Below are 12167 nucleotides of genomic sequence, written 5' to 3' on the forward strand. Positions count from 1 at the left end.
TTTAGTGCAGTGGATGCAGATCCTGCAGTAGAGCTTCAAAACAGGGGCTCTCCATGTATTTCCCTTTTGACGCACCCAAAGAATGACAGGTCATGGTATCACCATAGTGAATTAAACAAGCCGCGCCACATGCTGGAACGCTGCTGAGCTGGCCAGGGAGATGGTGGGAGAGGTGCTCTGGAACTGCTGTACTGATCTTAATTCAGCCCTCCTTCCCTGTACACAGAGCATTAGCTGCATTCTGGGCCTTCGAATGCCCAGGGTAACTCCTTAAGCCCCCACCCAGGGCTCCGTACTCCCCTCTCTCCCTCTCAGAAATCATTGCTCACCTGTAGCCCTCTGTCCTTTGCAGGTATGATGGCAACTCGCTGCTGAGCAGCATTGAGTGCTATGATCCCATCATTGACAGCTGGGAAGTGGTGACCTCCCTAGGGACACAGCGTTGTGATGCTGGTGTTTGTGTCCTTCGGGAGAAGTGACTTTGGAGAAGCCCAGGTGAGAGAAACTCCTTGAGAAGGACAGGCTGAAGGAGGAGAGTCTCACGTGATTTGCAGAGACTGTTCCTGATAGCTGGGGATGCAGGGACTGCTTGATATGTTGTGTGGACAAAGACATCTCCCCAGCAGCCACTTGAAATCAAGAGCTCTGTGTGAAGCTAGAAAAAGGTACTTGGGTGTGTCAGGAGAAGTTGCAGCTAACTTTATCAACACAGCAGATACGCTTGGAGCTTTGGCTGGTTAGCCAGCCTAATGGATGTTTAGGAGGATACGTACTTACAGCTGATCTGACATGTTTGAGGGTGGAATCCAAACTGTTCTTGATATGCCAGCTTCAGATTCTCATACAAACTAAATGTTTAAAGCTAAGTGTTCCATGTACCAAGTGCACTTCCATGCAGATGATTGCCAGTATGCGCTACACTGGAGCTACACCTGCAGGTTATACATGGACCTGGGTACAAAGGACAGAATTCGCACACTAATGCTTTCAACTACTGAGACCCAGATGTGGTGGAGGAGAAGGACTGGCACTCCAGACAATAGTGGAGGAGGGAGAAGTGGAGATTGAGGTGTTGGCAACACTGCAGTATCCCAGTCTGCCTACTGGAAACAGACTGGAAGAGGTGAGGAGAATAATGTGTTTAACATGGTCGAATTTTCTTCAGGAAGATTGATGGACTTGTCTTGGGAGTGAGAGCTTATCCTGGCAGCAGAAACCTCACTCTGCTGCTCACCACAACCCTGTTAGTGTTTGTCATTGTGCAGAACAGTAGAACCAGCAGATCCCTTGGTGACTGAGACATGGGAGGGTAGACAGGACTCAGGATCAATTTAGAACGTACATGTACTACTGAATAAGAGCCATTCCCTGCCTCAAGACACAAGGCATCTAGAACTGGCACTTCAAACCCTTTTCATGCCTTTACTCTCAGTTGTTTACTTCCTTGGCTCCTAAGACCTCATCTTCTCATGCCCATAATGCTGTGTACAAAACATACAGTCCAAGCTCCACAGCTGAAGCTGCAAATAATGCAGCTTCATCCATTAGCTTGCTAGACTGCCATCCCCTTTAGCCCATCTTACATCTTTGGATCAAGGATCAGAAGCCTCAGTCACTCCTACCAAGCCTCCCACAATGTCTGGGTTTTGGGTAGTGCTGCTCTTTTCGTGTGCTGTTGATTCTGTGCTTCGGGGATGGGATGGGACCAGGGACACGGTAGAAGGAGTTAATGATGCACTTTCAGCCAACACTCTGAATTCCTCCATTTGTTCCTATCACATGTTTTGTGTTTCATTTCCTATGTATCTTTTTAGTGAAAGTATAAAAAATAAAATATCTGTAGGAGTTTGTTCTCTGCCCTCTAGTCATGCATTTAAGGGCTATGTTGGGGATACACCTGTACAGTTGCCTTAAAAGACCCTCATTAGACCAGTTAGTCATCCATGTTGAAGTTCTCTTTAGCTGTGACTTTTTGACCTGCAGTTTACAAGCCTGGGTGGATGGTTCTTAATAGATGTGTCTTGTCCACTGTGGTCAGTGTTACAAACATCTTTTGGGGATAGGAGGTCTAGAAGAATTTGCTGCTGCCAAATCGATTTGAGGCCAATTTAGGAGGATTCAGGAAAGGATTGGACATTTATGTGATTCATGGAACATCTAATCTAGATGGAGATTGAGAAATGTGTTACTTTTGAGCTAGTGGGGTGAGGCACCGCTTGTTGTGTGTTGTATTTCTTGTTGAGCCTGAAAACAGCAGGTTGTATTTGCTTTCTTGCCAATGGTGTAATTGCAAAATACCGTCAGTGCCTCCCTCCCCACCCTCACCAAATCCTTCAGTGATCCTGGTCCTGGGCTGAGGGTGCTCTTGCAATCCTCTAGCTTGTGACTTAGTCCCCTTGCAAACATCGTCTCCTCATGTTTTCTGGATTTTAAACATGCAGGTTTCCTGCAGTGCTGACCCTCTCTGCATTAAGGGGAGAGCAGAGGTACTGGCTGGACCACTCTCTAGCCCTCTTCCTAAGCAATGAGTATATGAGGAAATGCCTTTCTGATGATGTGTGAGCTCCCATTTAGGAATAAGATCCAAACAGGAGCCCTATCCAGTACTCGCTGGGAAGCACTAACTATTTCCATAACTGCATGCAGGACCCCAGAGCAGTAAATAGGAAATGGCCTAAACCAAACCTCCTATGAGTTACTGGCATGAGGAGAGAGACTCCTGAGAGTTCCCAGGCTATAATCACAGCAAAGGGGGGGTGGTCTACACTCGAAGCATACAGCAGCTCCTCTGACCTTTTTTGGGTCAGCTTCCATGCAGAGGCCTTTTGTGCTGCTTTCTAACATCAGGCCCCAGGCTTCCACCTCCAGTTTCCCTATTGTCCACCCCCCACCAGTGATGGTGGTCGATGCTTGGTTCTGCTGACTTCATTTCATTCCAACAAATGAAATAACAGGGCCTAAATCAGGTTATAGGGGACCTTTCTAGGAAGAGCTGTATTGTAATGGCTGTATTTGCTGGAGGGGCAATGCATTGCTAAATATATCACAAATAAAAGAAATCCTAACAGTAGTCTAGGTTGATTAGTGATGGAGATGGTAAAATTGTATATATTGATTGAGAAAAGGCAGAAGTGCTCAATAAATATTTATTCTGTGTTTCAAAAGAAGCTAGATGATGATTTCACGCCTTACAGTGATAATGAAATACTCTGTTCCAACAGCAACTGGGGAGGATGTTAAACAGCAGCAGTTAAAGTTAAGCATTCTTAAGTCAGCAAACTGGATAACTTGCACCCAAGAGTTTTAAGAGAGTTGGCCTAGGAGTTCTCTTGACCATTGATGTGGAATTTTTAAAATCTTGGACTGTTCCAGAAGTTTCAGAGGACTGCTTTTTTTTTTTTTTTTTTTAAAGGGCAATGTAGCATCAAGGTTTTAAAAGGGTAAATGGGACAACCCAGGTAACTCTAATGTGCTTAGCCTAACATCAATCCTTGGTAAAATAATGGAAAAGCTGAGGTTGGATGCAGTCAGTAAACAATTAAAGAATGGCAGCATAATTCAGGCCATTCAGTATGGTTTTGTGGAAAATAGATCTTGCCAAGCCAACTTGATACTGTTTTTTGATGAAATTACAAATTTGGTTGATAAAGGTAAGTGTGATATATTTAGACTCATGTTTTCGACTGGCTACTGTATGGAATTCTTATTTAAAAATAGCACTGAACAAAATCAAAGCAGCACATACTAAATGGATTAAAAACTAGCTGGACAAGGTGGCTGAGGTGATATTTTGTTGAACTTCTGTTGGTGAGAGGACATGCTGTTGAGCTTACACTACACTCTTCTTGGTGAAGAAGGTCTCTGTGTAAGCTTGAAAGCTTGTCTCTCTCACCAACAGAAGTTGGTCCAATAAAAGATATCACCTCCCTCACCTTGTCTGTCCAGTATCCTGGGCCCACCACAGTTACACCAGCACTGTGTAAAAACTATCTAGCTGACAAACTGGTTACGTTATAGTTCTGAAAAAATAATTATCAAATGAGCTGTCTGTTACCACTGATCTCCTTGCTACCCTGTTAGCAGAAACATCATCCATCTCCAGATTAGTGGTGAGGCCTGCTGGCTTGACAGCATGGAGGAGAATGAGGGCTTCGTTCAACAGTGCTGTCATATAGGTGATGCCTTCACCAGCACTAAATCCAGGCCATTTTTGTAAAAGTGAAATTATGGTTATATGCAAATTATTTTCACATGTGCAAATTAGTGTATTATATTTACATTAGATGTTCCACATGAAGATGAACAAAACTTGGCAGTGATGCCACTGTAGAGGCTAATCTCTGGTACTTCTGGACAGGGATAAAAGGTGTTTTCCGTGTTAGCTAATAACTTCTAACACAGGTGTTTTACAACTCCAGTTTAGACGGGGTGAGGCTTACTTTCATACGTGCTAAATAGTGCATATTGGAGCCTGGGGGAGCCAAACGTCAACTCGCCCAGTGTAGTGCATGCTGAAATCCACACTGCCCTGTTTCCACCAGAGTGTAGGGTGAGTGTTAGGAGACATCAGCTAAGGCACGCTATCATCACACCTTTAAATCTTAGTCAGGACAAAGCTAACATGGGAAGGGATGTGTCAAGTCACATTAACCCAATCAAACTAGTTACCGTATATACTTGTTCATTAGCCATTCGTTTATAAGCCAGCCTCCCAAGATGGATAGGTAAAAATAGCAAAAACTATGACCCTTTCATAAGCTGGCCTTATATTTCAGGGGTTGGCAAACTTTGGCTCCTGACCCGTTAGGGTAAGCCACTAGCGGGCCTGGATGTTTCATTTACCTGGAGCGTTCGCAGGCACGGAGCCCATCAGCTCCCAATGGCCGCGGTTTGCCGTCCCCAGCCAATGGGAGCTGCAGGAAGTAACGCCACTTCCCGCAGCTCCCATTGGCTGGGAACGGCAAACTGCGGCCACTGGGAGCTGAGGGACTTGTGCCTGTAGGTGCTCCAAGTAAACAAAATGTCCCACCCACCAGCAGCTTACGCTGACAGGCCAGGAGACAAAGTTTGCCAACCCTTGTATATTTTAAAAGTTGGCATCACAAGAAACACTCAAAAGTTTTGCCAGAATTATTTTAATGTAATCTAATGAAAAACCTGCTGTTATAATATAACTGAACTAATACGTTTTCACCTTCACGATTACAGTCAATATTTAAAATCAGCAAATGGATATTTAAATAAGTACCTTAGAACAATATGAGACTTTAAAAAGTCTTAAAATCCTTCAACGTCTGAATCAGTCTCTGATTCACCAAGCAGTTCACTAAACGCGGCTTCAGTCACAGCTGCACCTGCATTGTCATCGTAGATGTCAGCAGTGTCATCTTCAGACTCAGATTCCTTCTCATCATCAGTCTCTGTTGTGTCATCATCAAATATGGCATAATCTTCTGACCCATCGAGTGCATTGCTGATACAGCATTTCCGAATTGATTTTTCTGTCATTTCCGAGGGAAAGGACACGCGCGCGTCCTTGACCCACTGAGCAACCAGATTGATTTCGGGTTTCATAAGATTCCCGCCTTTTGTCAACTTCACCATGCCTGAGCACATCCATTCAGACCACATTCTGCGTAGCCTGTCTTTAAAAGGTTTGTTCAGGCAGACATCAAAAACTGAAGTTAAGCCACCAGATATTACAGCCAAAGTAGTTTTCATATTTTTGGCCACTTTTTTCACCTCATCCATCTTGTATGCCCTGAACATGTCCCAAACGAGCATAGCAGGTTTCTTGAAAAGTGCTCCTTTGGTCTATTATTCCACACTTTTCCAGCCATTCAATAGTCCCACTTTCATCCATCCTTTTTCATGTGCACGTACGATTACATCAGCAGGAAATTTCATGTTTTTAGGTAAGGTTTTTCTTTTAAAAATAACACGCGGGAGCTTTGATCCATTTGCCAAACACAATAAAACCACTGTAAAATGGATTTTTTCATGGCCAGTGGTTTTAATTAAAACTTTTTTCACCAACACCGGTTGCCGTTCTGTTGCTCAGGAGATGGAATGTCATCGATGTTTCGTCCATATTTGCTATTTGTGACCGTTCAAATGCATATTCCTTTCGATATTTTATAATAAACCTTTGGAAAGATTCGATTTTTTTTCTTCCAGATGTCTCGGCAGCCTTTGTGCTGTCTTTGTTCGCTGACGAAGACCGAGACTATGACAGTTCATGAAGCAGTACCCCAAATGCTGATGCGACAAACATTGACAGCTTTACAGACTTGTATTTGTCGTCTTTTGACATTTGCAGAGCATGCAGACGAATTCCAGTTCTAGTGACAATGTACCTATTTTGTCGTCATTCAACAACCCAATTATTGAGATCTTTTTCTAGCTCAGGAAAGGAAGCACACTTCGTTGGATGTTTTTTCTTGCTTCTTGGCATGTCTTTTAGTGTTTATTTTTTTCACCATTCTCTTACTTGCTTCTCATTGATACAGAATTCATGAGCAGCAGTGTAATTATTGTTTGCTTCTGCATATTCAACAACTTTTAAGTTTGAAGGCTGTGTGATAAGCAGACCGTTTTCTTTTGATTTCACCGTTCATTTTAAATACTAGTATGAAAATAGATTATTATAGTTATAGATATTTTAGGACTTTATATAGGAATGTCACCAGCTTTATCACTGTCAAATTATTATTGTTCTTTGTTTATTTCAAAGCAGCCCTGTAGATTGGCATGTTTGTGGTGATAACAGGCTATTTAAATTTTATTAGCGATTCCATCGATTCTGTGTGTTGTATTTTCACATTGGCTCGAGACTTACGAGGTCCACTGGCAGAAATGCATGAAGAGATCAAATTACACACTAGCGGACTGACACCAGTGCTATAGTACTATCGTTCATGGTTTTTTTTTCTGATTGGCTTGTAAGGCATAACATTTTGTGAAATGCATGAGGCAAATATCATGCAGTTCTGCAGCACTGCTCTTTTAGTATTCATTTCAAGCCAATCTAGTCCACTAAACAAAGCCTTTGCAACTTTAAAAGGCTGCAGTATTGACATCAATAAATGGACGGCAAACTTTGGCTCCTGGCTTGTCAGGGTAAGCTGCTGGTGGGTTCACACGTTTTGTTTACCTGGAGCGTCCGCAGGCATGGAGCCCCTCAGCTCCGTCTAGCTGCACTGAGCCATTCCCAGCCACTTCCTGCAGCTCCTATTGACTGGGAACAGCGAACTACGGCCACTGCGAGCTGAGGGTCTCCGTGCCTGTGGATACTCCAGGTAAACAAAACAACAGTGTATTAGATATTCAATAATTCTATAGTGTTTAAAATCATCAAATTTTGGTGTAGATCTGTTTAAAAGCTGACCCCCGCTCTTTGATGCTTCACTTTTTTACCAGAAATATTTGTATATATAGTAATTCGGTTTTTAAAGGCCACCTTTGTGCTGTATTTTGTGAAAGCACCTTTATCACAGACTCCCAGGCCAAACCTTAAACTTGACTCCCGCAACAGACCTTTGTGAAGTATCTAGACTAGCATTTAGAGTCCTATTAGTTAACTTGCATTAATTGGTAATTAATTGAGTTGCAACAGGGCCACAAATTCTAGCCTAGACAAATCCTGGAGGCCAGGTTTCCAGAACTCAGCGTGTTAGGTCATAGCTGAGGTCACAGTATGAAATGAACACTTTTGCTAATCTGGCCAGAGCTCAGCTTCTATTTGACAATCAGGCTCCAGTTTCAGGTGCTGAGCTCTGGAAAATCAGATCTTTCATGACCTGGCCTGTCTTTTTCCCCTTGACTAATGAAACCGCAGCTGGGTCAGATATTGCTTCAGCTACTGCTTTAGCAAGAGTAGAATGGTGGCTAAATGCTTTTATTTCAACATGTTGGGTGTTGCACATTTGTGAAATCAAGGGCGCAGTTTTCTGCAGAGAATGGAATGAAAATGCTGCTGAACTGTTCGGGCTGGTCTCTGCAGTGCATTGGCTTTCAAAGCCATTCTGTAGTCTGGCTGAATCCAGTTGTCTGTTCTGCTGCACCTCTTCTGGGTAGGTGTGCGTGTGTTGTTCTGTCTCAGCATCTCACGCAGGGTAGGGAAATAGAAACTGGCAATATAACAATGCCTTAGTCCTCCTTAACCAAACCTTCCATTATCTCTGTGCCCGGCACAACTCCAAGATGAAGGAAGGGGTGCAGTACTGTGGTCTTCCTGAGGGATTCTTCAAGGCAGGGCTCAAAGGGGACAGAGTTAAGGACATGTGGAAAGTGTCACCTTCACCTTAACTCTGCATTCCTGGTTTTTGTAGGTGCCCTTCCCCCCCGCCTTGCGCTATCAGTGATTGGTGATATCACTAGAAGTGTGTGGGCAGCCCTTAACTCAGCATCTCCTGGATTGCTAATGTTCCAATGTGGGGTTGCAGAGTCCCACTTTCTGGATAGGTGTGAGGAGTAAAAAGCCCTGGTGTGTGTGAGGAATCAGAACTGCCCCTTAAGGATACATTGTGTAAGAAATTGAGGGTTTGTCTACGCTACAGAGGTATATGCTGTGATGCTCCTCCTGCCAGTTTAACTTTCCTGCTGCACCAACATAATAAAATCATCTTGATAAGAGGAGTAGCACCTAAGGCGATGTAGGTAGAGTGATGCAGCGTCAGTGTAGATGCTGCATTGCTTATGTTGCCCTAAGTGGCCTCCAGGTGGTGTCCCACAATGTCCATTGTGACCACTCCAGTCACCGTTTTGAAGGTTACTGCCCTGCAGCCAGATACACAGGCATGTGCCCCTCCCTCTTTAAAGCCCCAGGAAGTTTTGAACTTGCTCTTCCTGTTTGCTAGGTATGGAGAGCTCACATAGCAGCTAACCAGCTGTGCAGGATGGCTTCAGGCGGCAAACATGCTCCTGCCTGGGTCTGTGGGAAGAGGAGGCCCAGCTCTGCTCCAGCTGCAGGAACTTCTCGAGGGCATGGAGGAGAAGAGCTATAATAGGGGGACATGTAAAGAATTAAAAAGCTGCAGCAGGCACAGCAGAAGATAAGGGAGGCAAATAATCACTCTGGTGCAGATTTGCAGGCATGCTGCTTCTACAAGAGGGGGCTGGGGTCAGGGTGCTGACATGCAGGTCGGGGAGCAGTCAGGGTGAGGGCTGTGAGGGAATAGGTGGGCTGGGGTCGGGGTTGTGGGAGCAGCCAGGGTACTAGTATAAGGGTGAGGAGCTTTTGGAGGGAGCAGTCAGGGTGGGGGTCAGGGTGCTTAGCCTCAGACTATAGAAAAGTGGGCATGGTTTTAAGGAAGAAAGAAAGATACCACTGGCATTCACTTTTTCATATAGATGTAAACTGCACAGGATTAAATTACTGATGGAGAGTGAGAAATAGGTACAATTTTTATATGCCTATTGTAGTTTATTCATTAAAGAAAAGGGATTTGCTTCTTTTGAGGAAGGTTTTTGTGTTTTAATTCTGGCTGAAACCTTCTCCAATCATACAAAGCTTAATTAGAAAAGAAACAGCATTCGAGGACCTCCCTACACTCCCCCTCCCACCCTCCATTCCAGGTATCTTCCAGGGCCGCAGCAGCACCCAAGGCACTCTGCCCCGTAGAAAATTAAATAGAACAGTCACACATACACCCAGCTGTGAAAGCTGTGTTGGTTCACCCTGTTCCCTCCCCTTTAAAGATACTTTCCCCTGCATATATGAAGTTTTCCTCCACATTACACAGGTACGTTTTGTGGAAGAAAACAAGTCCTCACTCTGCATTTGTTAGCAACCAGCCAGAGACAGTTTATTATGAGTAATTGCAAGGGAAGACTGTGGTGGGACAGAGGTCCCCCTGGCTTTAGGCAGATCTTTGTTTTACAAGCAATATAAGGCAAGTATTTATACCTTCCTGTTACAACATCAAGGGCTAACAGTTATCCTTTGTTTATACAAACTCCCTTCAGACTCTACCTTATCTCAAGGTTTCTGCTTAAATCAGCTTAAATCCTTATCAGCTAAAAGTGAGGCGAGAATTCTGCATCTCTAAGAACTCTCTCGTTGTTAGGGTTAGGGCTAAATTTCACACTGTCCTTAAATTGACTAACACATTTATCCTGCTTTTTAATTCAGCTTCCACATGGGTATGGGTGTGGAATAAAAATCTATGTATGGAAACTGAAGTTATCATAGAATATCAGGGTTGGAAGGGACCTCAGGAGGTCATCTAGTCCAACTCCCTGCTCAAAGCAGGACCAATTCCCAACTAAATCATCCCAGCCAGGGCTTTGTCAAGCCTGACCTTAAAAACCTCTAAGGAAGGAGATTCCACCACCTCCCTAGGTAACCCATTACGGTGCTTCACCACTCTCTGAGTGAAAAAGTTTTTCCTAATATCCAACCTAAACCTCCCCCACTGCAACTTGAGACCATTGCTCCTTGTTCTGTCATCAGGTACCACTGAGAACAGTCTAGATCCATCCTCTTTGGAACCCCCTTTCAGGTAGTTGAAAGCAGCTATCAAATCCCTCCTCATTCTTCTCTTCTGCAGACTAAATCATCCCAGTTCCCTCAGCATCTCCTCATAAGTCATGTGCTCCAGCCCCCTAATCATTTTGTTGCCCTCTGCTGGACTCTTTCCGATTTTTCCACATCCTTCTTGTAGTGTGAGGCCCAAAACAACACAGTACTCTAGATGAGGCCTCACCAATGTCGAATAGAGGGGAATGATCACGTCCCTCGATCTGCTGGCAATGCCCCTACTTATACAGCCCAAAATGCCATTAGCCTTCTTGGCAACAAGGGCACACTGCTGACTCATATCCAGCTTCTCGTCCACTGTAACCCCTAGGTCCTTTTCTGGAGAACTGCTTCCTAGCCATTCGGTCCCTAGTCTGTAACAGTGAATGAGATTCTTCCATCCTAAGTGCAGGACTCTGCACTTGTCTTTGTTGAACCTCATCAGGTTTCTTTTGGCCCAATCCTCTAATTTGTCTAGGTCCCTCTGTATCCTATCCCTACCTTCCAGCATATCTACTACTCCTCCAAGTTTAGTATCAGAATATCTGCTAACATTCACCAAGAATAGCAATATAGTTGAACACACACAGCAATCACTACAAGGTACATAGCACAATGCTAACAAACAATGCCAGCACATTACAGCAACACATGTTACTGTGGCTCATTATTAAAATGCTCCTTCAAGGCCTCCCTCAGCGAAATAGCCCCCCATTGGGCTCCTCTTATAGCCTTGTGTTAATAACACAGCTCAATACCGAAGAGCACTGCAGGATCCAGGCTTTCTGACACAATGGCTGGCTCACAGGTTACCAGGGCAGTTGAAAAGCAGCTGGAAACCTAGTAGGATGCCCATGGAATTATGGGATTGAGAAACTTGCATCATGTGACACTTAACCTGCCCCTACGAGGCATTGCAAACCCTTCCCAAAGCACTCTGCGGCCAGTTGCACAGTGGGATAGCTACCCACAGTGCACTGCTTTCTGGGTCAATACAAGAGCTTCTGCTGTAGATACCCAGCACCAACACAAGGAGCATAGTGTGGACATGCAACAGAGGTTTAATTACAGCAGTGGCCGTATGTCAGTGTAACTTAAGTTGACTTAACTTTGTAGTGTAGACTTGGCCTCTGTTAATTTGGGGTACGTCTACACACATAGGCACCAACTCAGCTCAGCACCCACCGGCAGCTCCTCGTGGCCCCATCTCACCCCCCTGCTCCAGTTCACCTCCACCTCCTCCGTGAGCACGCCACTGCATCCTCCCTCCCAGTGCTTGCGCTGCAAAACAGCTAATTTACGGAGCGGGGAAGAGGCGGGGCCGGGGATTTGGGGAAGGGATCCAGTAGGGGCAGGGAGGGGGCGGAGTTAGGGCAGGAACTTTGGGGATGGGATTGGAATGGGGGTGAGGCATTGTGAAACAATTAAAGTCCTGTTTTCACAGGGGTTTCCTAAATTAAAAAACAAAACCAAAAAGCTGTGGGCCAAACAAGACAGCTACCACTTTGTCTCAGAAGATGGGTTTTTAAAGTTTTCTACAAGGTAGCTGCTCTTTAGGCCAGGGCAGGAGTGGACGAGAATGAGTCACTGCTTCTTTTGGACTGCTTATCCCCAATAACTCCCTCTGGGTAACACCTGCCAGGGGCTG

At 44.7% G+C, this 12167-nt stretch overlaps 1 protein-coding gene across 5 annotated transcripts in view; it reads left to right on the forward strand.

Annotated features, from left to right (window-relative positions):
* Positions 1 to 12167, forward strand: part of KLHL12 (kelch like family member 12) — a 230533-nt gene that overhangs the window by 69649 nt on the left and 148717 nt on the right. For 2 of the 5 annotated variants that reach the window (XM_050956220.1, XM_050956223.1), the window contains one exon: positions 353 to 690. The exons of 2 other annotated variants lie outside the window; for them this stretch is intronic. In XM_050956220.1, the coding sequence (XP_050812177.1) occupies positions 353 to 479 (127 nt within the window). In that variant the 3' untranslated portion in view covers positions 480 to 690. Of the gene's footprint in view, positions 1 to 352; positions 691 to 6177; positions 6795 to 12167 lie in introns of those variants that run through there. One more of the 5 variants, XM_050956221.1, reaches the window with a different exon arrangement.

This window comes from Gopherus flavomarginatus, chromosome 5 (assembly GCF_025201925.1).
Source record: "Gopherus flavomarginatus isolate rGopFla2 chromosome 5, rGopFla2.mat.asm, whole genome shotgun sequence".
Taxonomy (NCBI): Eukaryota; Metazoa; Chordata; order Testudines; family Testudinidae; genus Gopherus; species Gopherus flavomarginatus.